At 34.9% G+C, this 22289-nt stretch overlaps 1 protein-coding gene across 2 annotated transcripts; it reads left to right on the forward strand.

Annotated features, from left to right (window-relative positions):
- Positions 1 to 646: 646 nt before the first annotated feature.
- On the forward strand, positions 647 to 21977 carry LOC126846347 (palmitoleoyl-protein carboxylesterase NOTUM). Of its 2 annotated transcripts, none has more exons than XM_050585676.1 (12): positions 647 to 926; positions 16978 to 17085; positions 17165 to 17262; positions 17334 to 17386; positions 17445 to 17540; positions 17988 to 18048; positions 18806 to 18970; positions 19103 to 19383; positions 19478 to 19613; positions 19756 to 20009; positions 20633 to 20773; positions 20835 to 21976. In XM_050585676.1, exons 1-12 carry the CDS (start codon positions 912 to 914, stop codon positions 20978 to 20980), a joined length of 1554 nt encoding a protein of 517 aa, XP_050441633.1. In that variant the 5' UTR covers positions 647 to 911; the 3' UTR covers positions 20981 to 21976. The 2 variants fall into 2 exon arrangements, with proteins under 2 accessions (XP_050441633.1, XP_050441632.1); XM_050585675.1 differs by lacking the exon at positions 647 to 926 and adding an exon at positions 16816 to 16917 and having other exon boundaries at positions 20835 to 21977.
- The last annotated feature ends 312 nt before the right edge of the window (positions 21978 to 22289 follow it).

The raw sequence follows: 22289 nt of genomic DNA on the forward strand, positions 1-22289 counted from the left end.
TTTTTTTCCGTGTAGTGGATTGTTTATGAGCTAGCGGTAAAATGTATTTTTACTGTAATAGGAAAAAGGGATAAACCTGACATAAAATCTGACCAATATAAGCCTTTTGGCATTTATATGCATACATAAACCTATTGGTTCGGGAATATGTTATGTTATATATTATTTATATGATATTTTATGTTTTTACGACTTCAATTCAAGAACCGTTGGTTCTCGCCTTTGAAGTGGTATCTAAATAATTGTTCGTTTTTCGACGGTATAGTACGGTGGACACAGGTACATTATTTCTGAGAAAGTTTGCGCTGATTTCTCAATGAACATAAGACGGATTCGATGGTCAAATAAAAATATTTCCTCTTTTATGAATTACCACGTTGTTGTGCATGGGATTGTACGTTTTATATATTTTTTTTTCCAAAGATTTTTCGTTTCGATTTGTTAATTAAACCAACAAGACGGACGTCCGGTCGGGATGAAAATATCTCATGTTTTTGAGTGATCACTCGACGACAGCCCTTCTCAAGTGCTTACGGGTAGGGGACCAGCGCCGGTGGTGCGGTTGTTGGTGGGGGTGGGATCTTCTTGGATTCGCGACACCCATATGACAACCGCTCTGGTGGCACGCCAGTTCGAACCAAACGTCCGTGTGCTCCAGTGGTCTGGACCGGCTGCAATCGATATCTATCTCTTCGGTCTTGGCTTATCGGTTTTATTATTTTTTTTTGTAAACGTTATATGTGCGTTAAAAGTGCAACGATCGCTTGTGTGCTCGAAAATCACAAATAGCGAATTAATTATTATTCGAAATTTATTAAAAGTAAAATCCGTCGTTTCAAAATTCAGAACTACCCGAGCGAGTGCGCAGCGATAGGTTTTCCGGATGCTTAAATGAGAACCAGCGCTCACACATGGATATCGCACAAGTAAGAGTATAGGTACAATTAAAAAAAAAAAAAACCTAACTAATTAATTTAAAACAAATGTCTTTTTTTGTTGTTTTCGTACCGGGGATAACACGCGTTGACCTAAATTTAAATTTATATAAGTATGTTAAAAATTAAAATTCCTTTAATAAGTGTTAATCTTGGAACGGTTATCGATAATATCCCTTAAAAGATAATTTTGGTTTATTCAATTATTGACGGTTTTGAGTGTTTCATAAGTTTTCCATACACGTGCCATAAACACTAACATCTACATAATTTGTACATACACAATAAAAACATAGAAGTTTAAAAAATTCGCCGACATGTGTATAAAAAAGGCGCGACAATTCTTTTATGAAAACGTAAACAATAAATCCGCCCACAATCAGGATAGAGTATTCAATTTTATTTGCATATATAACGTGTCCATCGCATTATCTGCATTTACTGCCAGTCGCTGGAAACGCGTTTTCCTTTATTGTTATTTAATAAAACATATTACAATCATCCAGTTTCACTGATTATTGTTAGGACAGTCCTATAATTGGACTTGATACAAAAAATATGTTAATCTATGAGCGTCGAGTACAACATGTTGATTCATGATTGCATATACATATTTCAGCAAAACACTATCCATTACAGATTTTAATGTTTATTAATTAATGTTAAACAAGGATAACAGTTGTAAATTTACAAATTTTTGGTTACCTCGTAAGTCATAATCGTTTAAGAATATTGTTACATGAATAAATTAACAAATACTATAACTTTTGAACTGTTTTACAAGTATTAAAGTACATATTATATACATATAAAATATATATAATTCTAAACCTCTGAAGTTGTTTATCTTCGGGGTATAAGAGTACAATCCAATGCAAGAAAACAATAGTCAATATTAAACTGATATAACTTCCCGCTAATGTGGACTTGGGCAAAATACCGTTCAATGTTTTCCTCTGCGTTGTACATGGGTGGGGTTTTCAAAACGTTTTATTATGGTTAAAACGGTACACGACTTTCGATTGGTCGTTTAATAAAGTCCTGTTCTTAATCATATAATAGTATAGGTATCCTCCACATTTTAGATGACCGTCGTTTTCATCATACCCGCCAACCTATAGAGTACGCTTTTACTTCATGTTTGGCTCTTATCGACGAAATATCATGTAATATTATCAGCTATAAGTAAATTAGTTGTATATTGTAACGCTGAACAGAACCATAGATATTAAAAAAAAAAAATAGATCCGGACTGATTTGATCCTGTGTAAATAATAATATTATTTCAAAGCTTCCTTCGGCTCGGAACGGAGCACGTGATGTTTTGGCGGAACACGCGCCCGCAGCATCGCGGCTATGGATGTGGCGACGGCGGCGGCGGCGGCGGTGGCTGAGGCCTATAGGCATATTATATACACACACACTCGTACACAATACCGCGACGTGTAACTATATAGATACTCGTACTCGAATCATCTATATAATATTGTTATTATTATTATTATTATTATCGTCATCGTCATATACCTATATATTATTATATTATGATATGCATAGACGCGGATAGATCTAATTACGGTGAGCCGCCGTCGCTGCCGTCGGGCCGCGCGTCACGGTACAAATTATGTCCGGGCGGGCGGCCGAGGGGATACGCGTCCGCCCGTGCCGCCGGTACACACTATTAACCGGCCCCGCTGTCAACCGGTTTTCGGGCCAGAGGCAACGCGCTTAGGATCAAAAGCGCCGACGCCGACACACACACATACGAGCGCGCGCCGCCGCCGCCGCTCATAGAACAGTCCTGTGCCCGCGTACACGCACGCACGCACAGATAACAGATCAGCCCGACGCCGCCGTGACACAACGCGACGGCCGGGGCCTCTCCGTCCACTTCTCTATCATGTTCTTATTTTTCGTCGTCTTCGGCAGTATTACAGCATACATAAAAAATTATAAACGGTATCGTAAGAAATACGGTGAAATGATAAAAAAAATAATAGATATTATACTTATTTTCGTGTAAAAATTGTCTTAAACCAATCAATACTACAGCTTATAAAGGTTAAAACAATTAATTTTAATTTAAACAGAGAGTCGAGGAAGGTATCAAAAGAGGGAGGCAGTTATTACAAGAAATACACTACGATAATAGGTGACTAATATTAATACGACTAACAAGTGTGTAGAAGCTATAGACGTGTCGGCGGTGGTAACTTACATGCAATTTAGTCTTTAGATGTGAACGAGTATTGAAAGAAGGAATATGAAAAGCTAATTTGTTGTTGTTTTATTCAGGAGTTGTGCGCCATCAATCACATTGTTTAACATTAAGGTATTTAATTTATGTCTGTTTACAAATATAATATCATGTTCTTATATAGACAAGATTGAACTTCTTCGTTCAGTTTGCATAGTAAGTTTATAAATTATAACTTATTGATCGCAAAAAACAGCACTTTACCTTTTCCAACAGACCGTACCTCTCCCTTTACCGCCAAAAAAAATATAGTTATAATTAGTCGATGAATTACTTAATAAAAGGATGTCACATCAGTGAATCGCAGATTTCAATTAATTATACAATTAATAAGAATTATAAGAATTCATTTTCAGAAAAAATAAATAAACTCGTGTACGTGATTTTTTTTAAAAATATTTTAAGAAATTTATAATTTAAAAAAATGTAATAACAATAAATTGTGAATTAATGACCATAATTAATGAGTAAAAAATTCACATTACTACTTAAAAAACAATAATAATCAACACAGCGTGCTATAATAGTACCTATATATTAAAACCGTTCATGTACCAATACCAGAGTTCAGCACAATAGTTCAAATGTCTTTCAAATGTTTTTGAATATTATAAAAATGTTCAAAAATATTTTAATAACATTATATTGAAGAGTTTTGAATTTTTGTGCTGTCTAGGTAATTACGAGTTAAATACTCAGATACAAAGCAAATTTCTTTTTAAGCATTTAATAGGTTAATTATTTCAATTATATTATTTTTTTGACGGAAAAGAGAATCAGGCGTTATCTCGTTTGGCGGGATTTTTAAAAAAAAAAATGTAAAGAAAAATAGTAAAGAATCCTAACAGCGCGATAACACTCACAGTACAAGTTATAGCGCATAATGCACATATTAATTACTAATTGTTAAATGTTATGTACTTATTTTTATTAAATTATCGTAAATGCATGCAAACATAATAATTCGTGAATGCGTTAAAGCTTTCGTGGATTTATATATCATTTGGGTTAGTTTCGGATATATCCACGTTAATAGTTATATGACGGCGTTTCGGACTCATTGCAGAGTCCATCTTCATGGCTGAGAATGGTCACGGCAGCTGAACAGTCGAGACCATTACCGCCCTCAAGATGGACTCTGCAATGAGACCGAAACGTCGGTCTATAACTATTGACGTGGATATATCCGAAACTAATCCAAATGATAATAATTCGTATCGTGTTATTCAATAAAACAAAGCAATAATATTACAGATGTGCATAAAATAAAAATTATTTCAAAATGTTTTAACTTTTATGTACGTCATAAAAATTGATCGATCATCGTGATATGTTTTTTTTTTAATTATACATATACCACAGCATGGTAAATACATTTATACGATTTGTGTACATCTAGTATTTCTAGATGCTGACAATGTTGAAAGTACGCGCTGTTAGCCAAAATGTAGATTATTATACTCACAATGAGTAACAATCGAACAAAATATCAAATTATTGAAAGTTAGATACAACGATTTTTCATATGAAATACATATTTTGCCACGTACAATTTGTTATTTACTCCTGATAGCAATTCATTTATATACCAGATACCTAGGACCTAGAAACATAATTAATTTTACTTACACATTGAATATGTTGAATATTGCTATACACCAGATGACATAGCCCTAAATAAAAAGCGTATCTAGCGGTACTCAAGTGGGTGTCCGTGGTGTATCCATGTGTAATAATTATAATATTTTTCACGTTGGAATTATTAATACGGTTATTAAACGTCATTGCGTCCCGTCGTCAAATGACAATATAATAATATGACAATCGGCGTCGACTTTGTCGGCGGCGGCGGACGGATAACCGCAGAGAACGCTACATAATAATAATAATGAATAAAAAAACAGTTTGTTTTTTAAATCCATAAAAATAATATCGTAACCGATACGTGCACACGCAGCCTACCTATACCTTCCGGACCTACGTTTCTATAATGTGATATTTTTTTTTTCTTCTTTTTATTATATAAATTAATGGCGGTCGCGCGGCTAGAGTAGTAGAGAGAGCCCCCCGTAGGTAAATGCGCGTTTCCCTCAATTTTCGTTATGGGCTTAGTGTAATAATAATAATAATAACGACACCGTGTGAGGGGCGGGTGTCCGGGGAGAGAGAGAGATAGATAGAAGGGGGGGGATTTCTCTGTACGTCTTATACTATTCGCTACGGCACATCCCTGAGTAGCGGGGGATCTAAATTCCGTTTGATCTATGCCGACACCGCCGCCGCCTCGCCGTCGCCACCGGTCCACCGTTGCACGACCATTGCCGGGCTGACCGCTCCTACTCATCACGCACACACGTTTCGCCTCCCCCGTGCATCAAAAATCGAAATCATAATAACAACATAATATTATAATAATATTTATATTATTGTTATTATTTTTCTCTGGCCGCGTGGAAATTCCCGAGAGTGATGTACATGACCGTATCCGTACCAAGAACCCGGTTTAATTGGAGAAAACCAAAAAAAAATCTTTGGCGGGAGCGGAGAAGGGGTGTTCCCCCTAACCTACCATCATGACTGGTACATGGAACCGGACTAGCCGATGTATCGGCTATTGACTAATACTACTACTAGTAATTGGTCTATAATAATAATAATATAGTAGATACGGCTTATATATTGGACGAATCGTTAAATATAGCTTCCGGGAAGTAAAAAGTTATACTATACTTGTTGTGGTACAACTTCAAAAAAAATATATATATATGTATAACCTAACAATATTATATTGTATGCTATTTTAAAATTATATTTTAATATCTAGATACATATAATGTGAAATGATATGAATTATTTCATTTGTACGCTGTATACGTATGTAATTACACTATTACCTATAACATAAGCTATAATAAAAAAATTGCTGTCATTCAACCGAGCTTATATAATCTGCTCTCACGCGTCAAATATAAAAAAAATAGATGTATTTCCATAGATCCACGAAAAACCCTAATTGTATGAGTTATGACTAAATTTTAAGCAGATTAATTTTCACCGCCCCTGAACATGAAAAACTAACTAAAAATTATTTTAAGTTAATTTTTGTTACTACACATACCATGTAAAAATATAAAATAAAACAAGGTATAATTTGATGAAGAAGTTATGTAGTAAGTACCAATATTACCTCGTCTACTGTTTGTGTCATGAAACCAGGCACTATAGCTAATCGACGGCGCACGGCCGACTTAATTTATTCTAAACATATGAAAATAACAAAAAACTAGTTATTTTTTTTTTTTTTTTGATGATACAAATTAATTGTAGACTGTTGAACAAAATTGCGTACGTTGATTTTTCCCTATTAGACCATTATCGAAGTTGACTCAACGGCTTTTCTTAGTGTACGCTCGCGTGTTCTTGAGTTCCACACATCTTGATCATTAACCCCACAACCATGATGTCCGTTCAAAAGTCTATGAAAAAAAATGAAATATAGTAACCACAAGAGCAGTGACCAGAGCCTAATATTTTCCAATGGTGAGGTTAAAATTTCCTAATAGAGATTAAAATAAAATATAAAATTTCCAATTTCTTAATTTTAGGCTGCTCATCCACTGGAGAAAAGCCAAATTTCAGTGGGGGGGGGGGGGGCTATAATGTCACAACGATCAAAATCGTCCTCCGTCGTGGACGGTAAGACTGTAATAGCATTAGATCGATTTTTATACAATTTTGAGTCCTATCGTTTCTTGCCTGGCAACTCAGGCAAGGTTAAATACTTTTATACAGTGATAAAATAGTTGTAATTAAAGATTTCATTACGCACTTAAATGATATGTGATCTACAGACACGGATCTAGAAAAAATATATAACATGAAAAGCTAAGCTGGCATAAGTCTTACACAGACTAGGATAAAACCACAATAGTCTTATAGTAATTTAAATTATAAAAAAAAACCTAGAAAAAAAGGTGGTGGGCTTTGCCCGCTATTCCTTAAATCCGGAGTCTTTGTAACCGTAAAACACATACAAATAATAACCATTGTTATAATTATGTTTATGTAGATGATGCGATATTGAACCTCCTTGGAAAGATGAGATTTCTCTATAAACAAGAAAATCTCTTAGTACATAACATAATATTTGCATTAGGTTCCAGCCAAGAGCAATTAACATTTTCTACAGCCTAACGACGGCATATATCATTTATTATGTATATTTTATTTTCGAAAACACTAGAAGCCTATGCGGTTAGTTTCAAAATGGATCTTTAGAAAACGTTTTTTTTTAAACAGGTTTTTTTTTTTTTACGAAACCGCCTCATCCTAATCTACCGCTTCGAAACAATAGTCCGTATACAAACCCGAAAGTCGTTTAATCGTAAATGAGTCGTTGTGGTTCTTTTTCAATCTACAATGAATCTCGGATTACACACATACATAGGTAAGCGAGAACCGACATCAAAGGGAACAGAGTGATTAATTCTTAATATGTGTGTACGTTAAGATTTTACCGAAAAATATGCGTCGAGAATAAATTTAATCGCCCATTAACCGCTTATTGTGGCCACTGAAATCGATTAACCCATTATCTACAAGAATAAGTATTAGAGAGACCGAAATCAATTATCTAACCGAAGAACAACCCACGTGTGCTGAGGCCACCATTAACCCATTTGCTTCACTGTGGTCGTATATTTGTAGGTATTATAACAATTTATGACTTGGAAACTTAGTGGAGTTAAAATTAAAATTATTTAATTATTTGTACTTGCTCAGTTGTATACGGATGGATTTTGGACTGTGATAACAATTTTTGAAATAGAAAACACCTGTAAAGGTTTAGCGCCAGTTCTAGATCCTTGAAAGTTGTAACAACATACTTATTGAGTATTGACAAGAAGTTGCAAAACGAATTATAGGTATTAGGTACCAGCGCATTACACATAAATGAAAATTTAATTGCATCTACACTAAATTTATTGTATCAATGTTAACCAAAAATGTTATGGTTTATCCTACTGAACATTAAATTACGTTAACTAAATTAAAATTGACTTAACTAAATTGCGTTCAGTAAAAAAAAATATCGATTCACTAAATTCAACTAAAATTTATTTATACAGCTGGACGTGTTTTAGTTTGAGAATCGCAGACAGCAAGAGGACACTAGTTTAATTTCGAATTACGCGCAGTTAAGAGCGCAGTTACGTCATAGGATAGAGATTATAGGTTCTTAGGAAACGACCATGGGAGGAGTATATAATGATGGGCACAGGACCTGGATACAGCGGATACACACCACACACACAGTTTGTCTGTATATGTATTATTGTACTGATGTATGTATGTATGAAGAGTATTATGTAGAATTTTGATTGATGAAAATGGTAAACGCAGATAACATTTTTTTCTTTCAGCGAAACAGAAAGCGCGCCATTATTGATGAGCGTCGTCTCCTTAGAGATATAAAAAAAAAGGAATAACAAAAAATGTGTATAATATTATAATAACGCGTTAGCTTATAGAAAATATTGCTCGATAAAAAAAATAGTTTTTCATAAATTCTCCAGAGAGAAAAATTTGCTGAAAACCTATAAACGCGCTCTCTGCGATGTTAAAGCCAGAACGCATCCATCCCATTCGCTTTAAAATCAATCATGGTAAAACCCATTATTCAACAATACGGCCACAGAGCTTTTAGCGCGCCAGATGTCTTATCAATTATTAATGTACATTTTATCTCCTGTGCGCTATACGTATATTGGTTGGCGGCCATTTCAAAAACACGTCGAACCCAGACGGTTAGGTATAAAAAAACTGTTTTCGAATTTCGGAAGGGATTGTATTTTAAGCTCTAATCGGCGGATACAGTTCTTGATGTGGCAATGGTTTGCCACCGACTTCAGGTCTGTCAAATCCTAAACACACATCAGGTCCCAACTCATTCCTGGGCCCTAACGCTATGGCTTGCACCTATTTACACGTTCAGTGTCTGCGTTAAACGAACTACCAATCTAATTTTTGGCAGGTCACTCAAGTTTGCCGCTCTGTCGCGCGTGATTACCGGTCAATGTAGCCGCGCCGAACACAACACAGCGCGCGTGACCAAAGATCTGGTCGCGCGTGTGCTGTGCTGCTGCTGCTCCGCCGGTCGCAGAAGGCAATATCGTTTAATTGTGTTTAGATTCCTCGCGGTACAGCAATGGGCATTCCGTCGTCTTATGCCGCCGTCTCACAAAAGACCCGTCGAAAGATTTACAGCTCGTCTCAACCCGCAGACCCGCGCAGCGTTATAAATATATACCATCTTCACACACACACACACAGATCGCATAATATAATAATATATACACGTGTATATTATTTATATGTATATAAAATATAATAAGAATAATTATCATAATACTATTATCACTATCGTTCCATCTTTACCTGCGTCCCGCTACGGGCGGGTTGTTCTGGAAGAGGCGGATTATTGTTGTGAAAAATCGTTGGGCGGCATGGGCACAGATGGGGCGGCCACACTACCACACATATTATATTATTGTGTACATGTGTGTGTGTGTGTGTGTGTGTGTGTGCGCGCCAACGCCGGAGAGAAGCGGCGGCGGCGGCGACAACAGCAGCACAGCTGTCAGGCGGCTTAACATCAAAGGTTCGACCCCAGCAGGCGCGTTCGTATTTTGTTTACATAGGCGGCACGCATTCAAAGGCGGCAAACCAATTGTGATTTTGCACGTCCATAAGGAGAGCCGAGCAGAAAACGGTATATTGTTCTTTATATTATTATTATGACGATCATATTAGCCATTCTTTTCCCGTACTCCCTCCTACGCCGCCTAATTCTCCCGGGATTCATTTATGTATATTATCATTTTTTTCCCATCGCCGACCACGATAATGGGACTTTTTCTTCTTGTACAATATTATATTATTATATTCGTTTGTGTGTACCGTTTACGTTGTTCTTGTTAAACACCTAACGGGATCGATTTTTGTCTGTGATTATCGTTGTAAATTATGTTATATTGTCGTTGTCGTTATTCAGTATTAAGGTTGTAACGCAGTTATTAATATCAGTGTGTATATCATTAGTTGCCCGTCATTTTTCGTCGTTATATTATTATCATATCGATGAGGAATAATAATTATATTTCGACCACTACGGTTGTGTGGTCGAAACCACGCGGTTTACGATCGGAGTTTTTTAAAAGACTTTATCAAATCTATGCCGCCGTCGTTATAGCCTATAGGCTAATAAACGCAGTAAAAAACACAAAGTATTTAGCCCAAGTCGTAAACGATAGTTATTTAGGTTCTTTACGGACCAAAAAAAAAACTTCCGTTTGCATTCCACAACGGTGGCTTTGATCAATTTTAATAGTAAAAGTCAGTGTTGAAAAGACATTTGTAGCAGTTTACAAACATTGCTGTACTTGTCAATCAGCTGCTTTTTGAAGAAAAAGTTTGGTTTTATAAGTTTCACAACTCTGATGTGAAGTAAAATTACATTACAAATACGTGCTCGATTGCAATGGTAATACAACTAACAGTTTTCACCTTGCCATCAAATTTGGCGGGAATCGGTATTCGAGATGAATCTGTTTGTGCTGCCACTAGTAAAGTGGGCATTTTAAGTGTTTTGGATTTGGAAATCCTCTATAATAACTATTTGTAGAAATCTACATAGAAACCTACCCGAAAACAATTTTGAGCAAATGGTAAAAGTAAAACGACCGGATGAGTCAAATATGTTAAGCACATTTTCAAGTTGTCTGCAACCATTTACTACCGACGAAAATAAGGCATTCTGCCAGTTAAGTCAGTTGTAGCTAACGTACAATTTATCGTTCAATAATAACTCAACTTCAGATTAAGAGGACCCATATGTGCAGTTCAATTTTATTCAAATGTGGCTTGAACCGATTGGAGAACAGGGCTCGTGCGGCGTCCTCTCAATCTCTCTAAAACCGTATTAGCTCTGAAAAGAAAATGTTTAAGTTTGAAAACCTAAACAATGTTTTTACTTTAATAAGAACATTGTTTTGTGTTTTCGTATCCTATATGTAAGCTGTCCCGAGAAATCCGTTTTGAAATCAATTTTGGTGGCGATTCTGTGTGACGCTGCAAAAGAAACTGTGCGACGATGCTCCAAAAAATTGTGGTTCCATAAAAGTTATGGAACCGCATTTTTCGCGGGATTCCGAGACCGGCAGACGTCTTCATTGAGATCCGAAAAGCATGCATGGAATTCCGTTGATAATGCCGTTTGAGGCCGAAAGTATCTGTTAAAAAAAAAAAGGAACCGGTATTCATTGTTAGATTTACTTTTATAGCACAATCTATCCGTATCCGTCAACCGACAATGACACACGTGAAATTCAGCGTCAAATTTATAAGCCATATCGTGCAAAAATTAATATTAATGGTACACGAATTTGATTTAATAAAGGCTTCAAATGACTATTACTAAAATGTAGTGTGGTCGTTGTTTGTTACCAATCAAATAGTTAATTACAACATCGGTAATCGGTACATAAAAGTTAATTTCAACAGTTTAACAAGTATGTAGCTGTCTTTTCAATCATTGAACATTACTCTAGACAAATCTGTAATCAACACGATTACGTTTTAATATACTAAAACTTAATGTTAGAAGGTTTTGCTTTCTATAAAAATTTATTGTTTTTCAATTCATCATTTTTTATCTAATTAAACATAATTCAATGTTAATGGTTTCTGTAGTCTTAGAAAAATATACTCAGAGTAGGCACAAGCATATAGTATTTTACAATATAAAAAGGAAAACTTGCAAGCTTTTAAGGAGCACTCTATTTTTTTTTTTATGGAATTGAGGGGATCTTTACTATTTTTGCGATTGCTTTTTTAATGTCTTTTAAGTGCCAGTTTGGATGTTTTTAATGAAGTTTTAAACGTTTTTTTAATGACTTATTTTGATGATTTGAATTGCTTTATAAGTCCTGAATCCGGGTCATGATTAAATAATGTCCCTTAAGTACAAGAACAATGTACTGAGCATAATTTAAAAATAAAATCACTAATCTTTCGCTTTTAAATAAGATCTGTGTTTGCGGACTCGTCATGATTATCAATCAATTCATTGATTGCAACACCTGCAATCAAATTGAACGGGATTTGTTGTCGAATAACACTGAAGCTAAACGTATATTTATTTTTAGGTGTGTTTTTTATTTACCAAAACAGAATAAATAAATCAAATAGCTGCTTTTGTCCGTCAAACAATTATTTTTTGCTATTAAATTATAAAAATTGTATTGAAAGTACGATTTTTTTTAAATAAAATAATTGACAGTTTTTATTTTAACTGAAAGCTTTAGTAATATTACGTTAATATATATTTATATATTATACAACCAAATTAAAACACAATAAATCGTCGGGTTTTCTATGAGAAAGTCGTACATATATTTACGCGTCTATAATTTATAGGTATATCATATTTACAGATATCCATGTCACACTATTGCCGAATAGTCATTTTGATTTGCATCGATCTCCCGCTAAAGACGTAGCCTTCTCATCGCATTCGGTGTATATGATACGTATAATAATATTATACATTTCTCATTATCTATACAACCACCGTCGCGCGCCCGATCTACACACAAGCACACGATGTATAACAACATATTATAATAACTTTGAGAATGTTAATGTGTACATGCACACAAGGTGCTCGGCAGTGGTGGCTTTGGCGGTGGGCGTTGTTGGTGCACGAGAGTCGTCTCCTGGTCGAGTAGTCCTGTTTGGTGGTGTCCAATTAACCGCTAAATTACGATCTACCCAGTTTGCTACCGAATTTAACACGAGGCACGCACAATGTACCGCTTAAAAATCGGATGCGCGTTCTCTATATACGTGTAGAATACATTTAATCCGTATTTATATATATTATATATGTTCTGTGCTGCTCCTCCTTCCCCGGACTTCCCACGTCTTGGGTCTATTCCTACCTATAATAAATCTACGCCGGAATCGGTTGTAAATTACACCCTTTGATGTATCCGCCGCCGCCGTCGTCGCGGCTGGTGCCCATAACGATTTCGGTTTTAGGCGTTCACCATACTATATATGTGTATAATGTACATACGACACCTGTACATCACGTGTAGTATATAATTTTATGCGTTTTTCCTGTTTGAATTTCAATTCCAAAGGACAAAAAAAAAAATACTACTTTGGTGGAAGGTCGGCTTTAACGGTGTTGTGATTTTCTGCGATATACCGCTAAATATTGTGTTGGAATGCCGCGAAAGGGCAAGCAAACGGCATAATAATATATTACAATGTAGAATGATCGTTTTCCGAGAATTTCGAAAAACCGGCTAACGGTTTCGCACGGTCAGGAAGTTTTAGAAATGGATAATTAACATAGAGCGACGGCCGAGGTATTGTAATTAGATCTGTATCTATATTATATATTTAGCTGTAAAAACAGCTGCCAAAGACATTCCGTACCAATGCGAAACAAAAAAATAATAATAATAATAATGTGACAAAAGAGGAAAACGATTTGTTACTTTAGTCTCGAAAGTAGTCTTCGCCTGTATATCAAGCTTTACTATTGCTTCCGATGAGTACATGGTAAAAACACAACGCGGTAACAAGTAAAGAGTATGAAGGCATTCGATTAATTTGTATTAAGTTATACTATGCTTCGGACTTTTGTGGAAAGAATAACAACCGATGTAATAACATACATAGTGTATAATTGACGAGATTCTTTTTCAGACTCAGTTTCCAACCTCATGTAAAAATGTAAATATTAACCGAGTACTATACCTAAGCAAAAAAAAAAAATGTCAACAAATATGATACATTTTGTACAAATAACAAGAGCTAGTACAATGTACTAGCCCTGTACCCTGTACCCTGTACTGTTTTGTTTGGCAACAAAACCTGGACAATTAGCTCAGTAGAATAAGATAAACTGGAGGCCTTTGGAATGTGGTGCTTCAAAAAAAAATATTTTAGATCCCACGCACTGAACGAGTTCAACAAACGAATAGGGGAAACCCGGCAATTATGGCAATGTATCCAATCTAGAAGAGATAAGATGATATGATTAAAGTTTATTAAAAACGATAATTGAGGGAGATGTTCAAGGATACATTGGAAGAGGACGGCCAAGGGCGGAGTATATGACTGAAATTACGAAGGACGCGAACAAAGAAAAATACAAGGACCTAAAAAAATTACAGAGCCAACCAAGGGATGCATAATATTGAGCTGCAACAAACTAATCTTAGGGAAACAAGAAGAAAATCAAGTGACGTCGATTATTGAATTCTTTGCAGTGGTAATTAATATTATCATTCAATATTATAATGTGTCTTGTCACTGTATTCACAACTTCCGGTACATAATGTACTGTGTGATAACAGTAGTAAGATCTGTATCGGTTTGTTAACATGACAGAGGCACAATATATTTTATTATATGGATTTACAACAACAGAAACAGCAACAACATCGTAAACAACGCGGTTTTTTTTGTTCACGTTTTCTATAGCGGCTAAATTACTATGTAATCGCCGGCGGTGGAGGATCAGTGACATCGACCCGTTTTTTTTTGTGCTTAGACCGCTTCCCTTCTTCGTCCTTCCCCTTTTTTGTTAACATCTCCTTTCCTACTCCGCTCGTGGCTTCGCACGTGTACTTCCGACAAATAGTAATTATACCGTTAAAGTCTCCGTAAAGGCCAAAAAAAAAAAATTTTTTTTTTATTGACAATATATATAAAATAATAATTACTTGCGAGCACGTCGCATAACCTAACCTAACACGAACCATCGGTATTTTATAGTACCTGGTTGTTCATACTTTTCGAATTTTATTACAATTTCAATGCTGGCGGTAAACATAGGGGTACCCATAAACCGTTGATAAATACTGATTTCTGAATTGTTGGTCACTTTCTTTGAATATCTTCTAGAAACATTGCACGCGCCCAGTACTTAAAACTTAAATATTCTGTTCTAAACGAACCGTTACAGAATATTTCTAATCTGACGGCCGTTCTTGTGTACTAAGAAACGTGTGTAACTTTTAGAAATAATAAGAGTCTTTAGGCCCACCGGCATAACGCGGTTAAGTATCTACATTTTGTCATGTCATAAAATTAAGAAGAAAAAAAATAAAATGCTATAGGGAGCTTAGACGGTCGTAAAACCTAAAAAGGAGGGCCCTGTAGGCATTAGGGTTCAAAACTAAAAAATACTATGAGTGAAATCAGCGTAAAAGAATAGAGATTTCTAAAAACCTAGTTTTGCGCGTTGTATATAATCATTTTTTTTTTTTATAGAATCTCGAGTGTATTAGTTCTCAGAAAACCTATTGAAACAAACTTGAATTTTATACAAAAAAATGTTAGTATTTCAAAGCAAAAAATATGTAGTATATAATTGGCGACCATAATCATAGGGGCCAGATTTTATAGTTGGACAAAAATTTAAGGAAATGTACTCCAATTTGATCTTTTAACGAACGCTATTATTATTATTATTGTATTCAAAATGTATAAATGGAGATTGCAAATGTACCAAAATTCAAAATCACTAGTTTCATTGCTTCATTACATTTATTTCATGGACCATTATAGCCTATTTTACCTGTAGGAAAAGTAACAGTTTTATGCAACCCGACATGAGATTATTAAAAAATGTATTTAAAAAAAATCGGCTGTTGAAATGTCCATATCTCCTCCGGATAAGTTTTATTTTTACTCCTGGAGGCTATGTATTAGAGTAAAGTGTAAATGTATCAATTTTTTTATTTCATTAATAGATTAGTAATCCAACTTTACTTTGCTGTTCAAACATAAAGCCTACAAAATATGGTATTTTTGGCCATTTAAATCAGACCTATTAAACTAAGCTTTCATAAATACATACAAAATGTATTCCTAAAATATAAATAAAATATAAAATAGTTTTTTTTTTTTTTTTTAATATTTTTCTCGGTAAATAATTTTAATCGTATTTAGTCAGATAAGTAGTTTTATCGAAGATCAGAAGCTGTGTGACTCTTATGCATTAAGATTAATAGTGTAAAAATGCATTAAGGAGAATATTATAGGTAGACCTTAAATCACAACGCGATAAAGCTAAATGCCGGCTTATAATTTATAAACGGGAAAAGTATTTACATAGAAATATATTCTAATGGGGAAAAATGATTAACGTCAGTTCGATTGGAAAATAACACGAAGAAAAAATGGTATTATGAAAGAAATAGAGTTCGTGTTCAAGGCGAGTTGTCGGTCAATTTGTTTAGCATGTAATTAGCGGCATGGCATGGGCTGAGGTCAGTAATTCCTTTCATGTTTAGCCGCCGTTACCGATTATATGCCTCTGCTGGCCGGCCGGTCCAAAGAAAAAAACGCCTTCACCGCCGCTGGTGATAGATTGTTATTTATTTTTATTTTATAAAACTGTCGATCGACGGTTAATTGTTTTCGAAACAAACGTGTTGTCCATCAACAAAAAACAAAGCGTACAATAACTCTAAAATTCAATAACTACAAATATTTTTTTACTACACGCAGATTTGTTGTTAAAAATAGTGAAAACAATATAGCTGATGTAAAAAGTTAGCGCCAGTTCAATATTGAACCGATTTAGCGCTTAATTAAAAAAAAACAAAAACCATGAAAAATAACACACATCGCCTGTGCGCTGTAAGTCCCACGATTACATGTAAATATATATATATGTATATATTTTTTTTTTTTTTGCAGATATTACTCGTTATATCAGGCGTTTTCTTAGCCAGGAAAATTAATGCGGAAGACGACTCGGTCAATCCTCTGACTTACCGAGTGACTTCAGAAGGCCACGATGGACAGGTAACGTTGATCGTTGTGATGTTAACTGTAATGATAACGGCTGTAAATAAAATAACTTGCTGTACGACTGGCGTTTCAGGATTCTAATTATGTAGAACCGCAAAACGTGGAGCAAAAGTTTTTGAAAAAGTACATGCTCTCTCCAGACGTTACGTGCAATGACGGATCTCCGGCAGGGTGAGTATTTTTATATACACTAGGTATATAGAGTAAAGATTAATTTGTTGGTCTCCGATGTTGTGTTTTAGTTTTTATATGCGCCATTCGAACTACAGTAAAACGTGGATAGTTTTCCTCGAAGGTGAGTCGAATTTTAACGGTGGTCGATTATAATAAACAAACGGGTTGTTATCTTGCAGAGGGATGGTGTTGCTACGACAAACAGAGCTGTGATGAACGGTGGTCGCGAGCCGAGTACCTGATGTCGTCCAAAGAATGGCCGGAGACCAGAATAGGTATAGGATTTTTTGTTTTATTTAGAGGACGCCACACCAGCTATTTATTAACGTTTAAAGTATAGGCAATGTTTTGCAAAAATCAGTACTAATCTACTGTCAGACTATCACGGTAATTTTCATAGGAAAAATAATTTTTTTTTCACCAAAACTGTTTTACGCGGGACAAACTTATGAGGGCAGTATTTACAGTAGATTTACCGAAAATTTCCAAATACATAGAAAAAAAAACATCAATCTTTACGAATAAATCATGTGGCGTTTATCAAAAAAATATAAACGCTACGACACAGGTAAAGTTCTTCCTTGTGTTCTTTAAACATTTTAGTAGTTTCACGACGAATAGGTTAGTCGTTTTACGGCCCAAATACGGGTGGTGTGGCGTATCTTATTAAAAGCCTTTGCCAGCTATGTCAAGTTAACCGTATTGTTTGTGTGTCCGTTTAGTTGGAGGTATACTGTCCAACAACGCGATCGAAAATCCATACTGGTGGCAGGCAAATCACGTGTGAGTATCAGATAACTTACTTTCAAAAAGTTTACTAGAAGAAATTCATTTATAGTATTATTATTAGTAATGCAGCAATAGAAACTACTTTCAGAGATGGAGGGAAGGGGTGTATAACATTTGTAGTAGACTATCTACAAGAAATAAGCTAAAACGTCATAGCGGAACAAACTATTGCTTCGATTCTTATATTTTTTTTTAATGTAAAATCCCCGTACCAAACTTTCCTTAAAGTAGTTAACACTACGTGGATCTGCTTGGTAACAATATTTTATTGACAATCAGTTCTGACTTCTGATAAAACTTAATATACTTTTTTTAATTAATACATTTGTTTTTTACTCCCCGTAAATAGGGTCGGCCACTGGTTATCAGTAATTACCTGTGTTTTTTAAAACGTTAATTAGGTAGGTAGTCTAATTTCGTTATTATAATTAGACTATTCTGATTACGTAAAATTCACAGTAAATAATAACTAAATAACAACCGACAAAAATTCAGATTTTTCCGAGTTTTTTTTTTACATTTTTGAATATATTTTTCAGTTGGATACCAATTTTATAATAAGTACCTATATGAATGACTTGTACGCTATTTCTAATTAATGGCTATTTTTTTGCAAAAATCGATATGTGTACTATCCTATGTACAATTATATGAACTTTACCGAAGAGACCCGAAACGTTATTACTTATTGTCTATTTTGAGAAAAACAATTGCACATTTTAAGAACAAACTGTGTCGTTGATTTTTTTAGATTCGTGCCTTACTGCACGAGCGACATATGGTCCGGTCGGAGAGCTCAACCTCAACACGGATCCAAGTTCACTTTTATGGGTTCTATTGTAATCAAACAAGTCATCAGGGAACTGCTGACCATGGGACTAGCCAACGCCGATGCGCTCATTCTGTCTGGTAGCAGGTTGGTTAGCACCTCTACGCTCTCGAAATATACTTTTAATATCTATTCGTGTTTGATCTTTTTAACAACCGCGCGCGATGGTAGATGTCATTGTTGTTGGTTTTCAAATTGTCGTTACCGCTATACTTGCAGTGCCGGTGGTGTGGGAGTGATGTTGAATCTGGATCCGATCCAAAAGATGTTGCGCCGATACACCGGTATGTCGGTGCACGGCATTACAGACTCCGGTTGGTTTATGGACCAACAGCCTTACGACTTCGAGGACGAACAACTGACTTCGGCCTCGCCCATAGAAGCCGTCAAACTGGGCATACCTTACTGGCACAGTCAAATACCGTCGAAATGCCGGAACCTGTACACCAACGAGCCCTCCAAGTGTTTCATCGGCTACAAGATTTACCCCACGCTTTCGGGTCAGTAATACTGATAAAAAACATTTTAACTGTAAACCTACTGTACCCATACGCTCTACTATGGTATTTACACCGTCACGATCCCCGCTTATAGTTCCACTGTTCGTTTTCCAATGGCTGTATGATGAATTCCAGTTGAAAAACGACGTCGGCACTCCGGTCACCAAACAGCAATGGGATTACATACACAAGATGGGCGAAGGCCTGAGGAAATCGTTGCTTAACGTCACGTGAGTACACCCATCCCCGAGTTTAGGATTTGAGCTTTTCGGTAACGATAAAGAAAATAATGAATTGTCACTCGCGTTAAATATACATTTAAGCCATACTAAATAATTATATCGCATTAATATGGCTGTTGTCCGCTATTAGGGCCGTGTTCGCCCCGTCGTGTGTGTCTCATACGGTTCTGACGAAAAGGGATTGGAAGAACATTAAAATCGATTCGGTGTCTTTGCCGTTGGCGTTACACTGTTGGCAGACGGAAACTAGATTTGCAAAAATCAACAAAAACCTTAGGAACGGCGACAGCAAAAGAGTGACCAAAACGGACAAGTCGGTCGGTAAAGATCCGAGGAGAAAACAAAAACTACATCGCAAGAACAACGGTCAACAACGTTCCAGAAGTATGTGCAATTGCATGGCATTATCTACGTTGTTGTACGGATTAAATTAGATTTTAGGATGGGTGAAAACTTTTTGTTTGTTTCGACTTTAAGGTTTTGGCCTTATAAAGTACCTTTCGATGTGTGTCTTGCCCTCCGATGTGTGATGTCTGATATATGGACTTTCTACATGAAGAAATCGGTTCAGTGGTTTGAGAAATATCATGGACACGAAAATAGTAAAACATTATTGTAAAAACATTTTTTGGAACATTACATTGTTTTGAATAATTTTCAAGGGTTTTGGGTCATTTATAAAACCCTCCTTTTAAATTTAGGTCATAAATACTTTTGGAAGTATTTTTTCGTGCATTTTAATCTGTATGCCCTAATTACCACCATAATCTGAATTTTATAAATGGTCTATTATTCCTAGAAATCTGTTTAAATAGATAGGAAACGGCAGATCTAAATTATTTATACGAATTTGTAGTAATATTTACAAAAAAGGTATACATTTTTTACAGTCTTTACTCTTAAAAAATATAGTTAAAAATGTAAAATGTTATTATTTGTTCAAATAAAAAAAATTACAATAAAGATTTAGATAACTTATTATTATTTATGACTTTGTTGTTCAATAGTGTCTGACGATGAAGACAGAATGCAGAGAAAACGTCGGCGCCATAATAGAAAACGTGGAGCTTGTCGACATCAACATATTCAGAGTTGTACTTGGCCACAGTGCAACAATTCATGTCCAAAACTTCAAAATCCGGCCACAGGTAAATCACGTTTCGTATGTATTACACACTTAATTGACTAACACTGATATTGTTCACTTAGGCGAAGAAGTTGATTTCATCGAGCTTCTTCAATCCTTCGGGGTCGACATACCAAACCTGTCCTCGGAGTTAGGCATCGACATGGAATCGTTGATACACATGGATCAGGAAGAGTTGCTCAACTTACTCACACAACAGTCAAACTAAGTATTAAGCTAATATCTATCCGAGCATACAATGGAGATACCGTACAATTATTATTCAACATAATGTGTGCAACGTTACTCGGGCAATTGAAAATTTACCAAAAAATAGTGTTTGTGTATAATTTTAACTTAGTGTATAAAATTCAAGTCAAATTTTTTTTATAATGTAAATAAGTAATTATTATTTGTACATATTTATTGTAGGAAGCAAACCCTTAAGAGGACGCTGTACACCAGTTTTTTACGGCCTACAATCACGGCTCTGGAGAATCGCTCTCATTTGGACTACAGTGATCGGATAAAAGCCAAATTATGTCAGCATAAAGATTAAACTATAATCACTTTACCTGTGTTTTGTATGTTGGTTTTTACATCAACTTTAATCCTGTCACTTTTTACAAGTCTTAGAAAAATGATAAAAAAACAAATATTCATTTGTTAATAAAACGGAATGTGTTATTGCTATAGAGAAGAACCAACATACAAACACATATAGTGTTATAATCTTTATGCTGAAAAAATTCGGTTTTTGTCTAAAAACTGTAGCCAAAATGAGAGTGATTCTCATCGCTTCGAAACGGGTTTTAACCTTTTAGGTCAAACAATTGTAATTATGTCTATAGAAATGACTGTGATGGTCTAAAAAAAAAAATTAACAACCAATAAAGAATTCTCATTACTGTATTAATAAGTATACATTATAGTTTAAGCTCTAAATTAAGATTTTGCAAAAAACTTGCAAACCTAACCTATACCGAAAAGCTTAATAAATAGGAGTGTAGCGTCCTCTTAAGTCTTATGTTATTATTATAATATAATGCATTTTTTTTAGTAAAAATTTGTTACTTATAAGTACAATCCTTTATTGGGCCAATGTGTTTTTTTTCAAATATACAACTGTATACCAAACAAGCTGTTCCTTATTTTTTAATTAGTTTATCACCTAATTTATTGTTAAAAATAAGTGAAACATAATACACATATGTAATTATAACCTTTATGATTGTGGATATATTTATATTAAATATAAGTTTAGAGCAGAAAATCAATGTTTTAGAGAATTATATTTACATATATTTTAAAAAAACCTATTCATGATAAAACTTAATTTATTAAAATTAACTTTAAATAAAATTGTATTCTTTTGTGCATACCATTAAAAAAATTCATGGAAAATGTCTGTTTGAAAAATAATTTATTTAACTGTATTTTTTATTTTCGGTATTGTTTACCACATAATTATTATAGATCTGTAAAAACTTAGGATTTATAGATCTCTCAAAAAATAAAAAAACTTATTGTTATATTAT

Source organism: Adelges cooleyi, unplaced genomic scaffold (genome assembly GCF_023614345.1).
Source record: "Adelges cooleyi isolate 19-005CV unplaced genomic scaffold, UGA_ACOO_1.1 ACOO_flye_CR_arks_rails_tigmint_CR_PRNA_9, whole genome shotgun sequence".
Classification (NCBI taxonomy): Eukaryota; Metazoa; Arthropoda; class Insecta; order Hemiptera; family Adelgidae; genus Adelges; species Adelges cooleyi.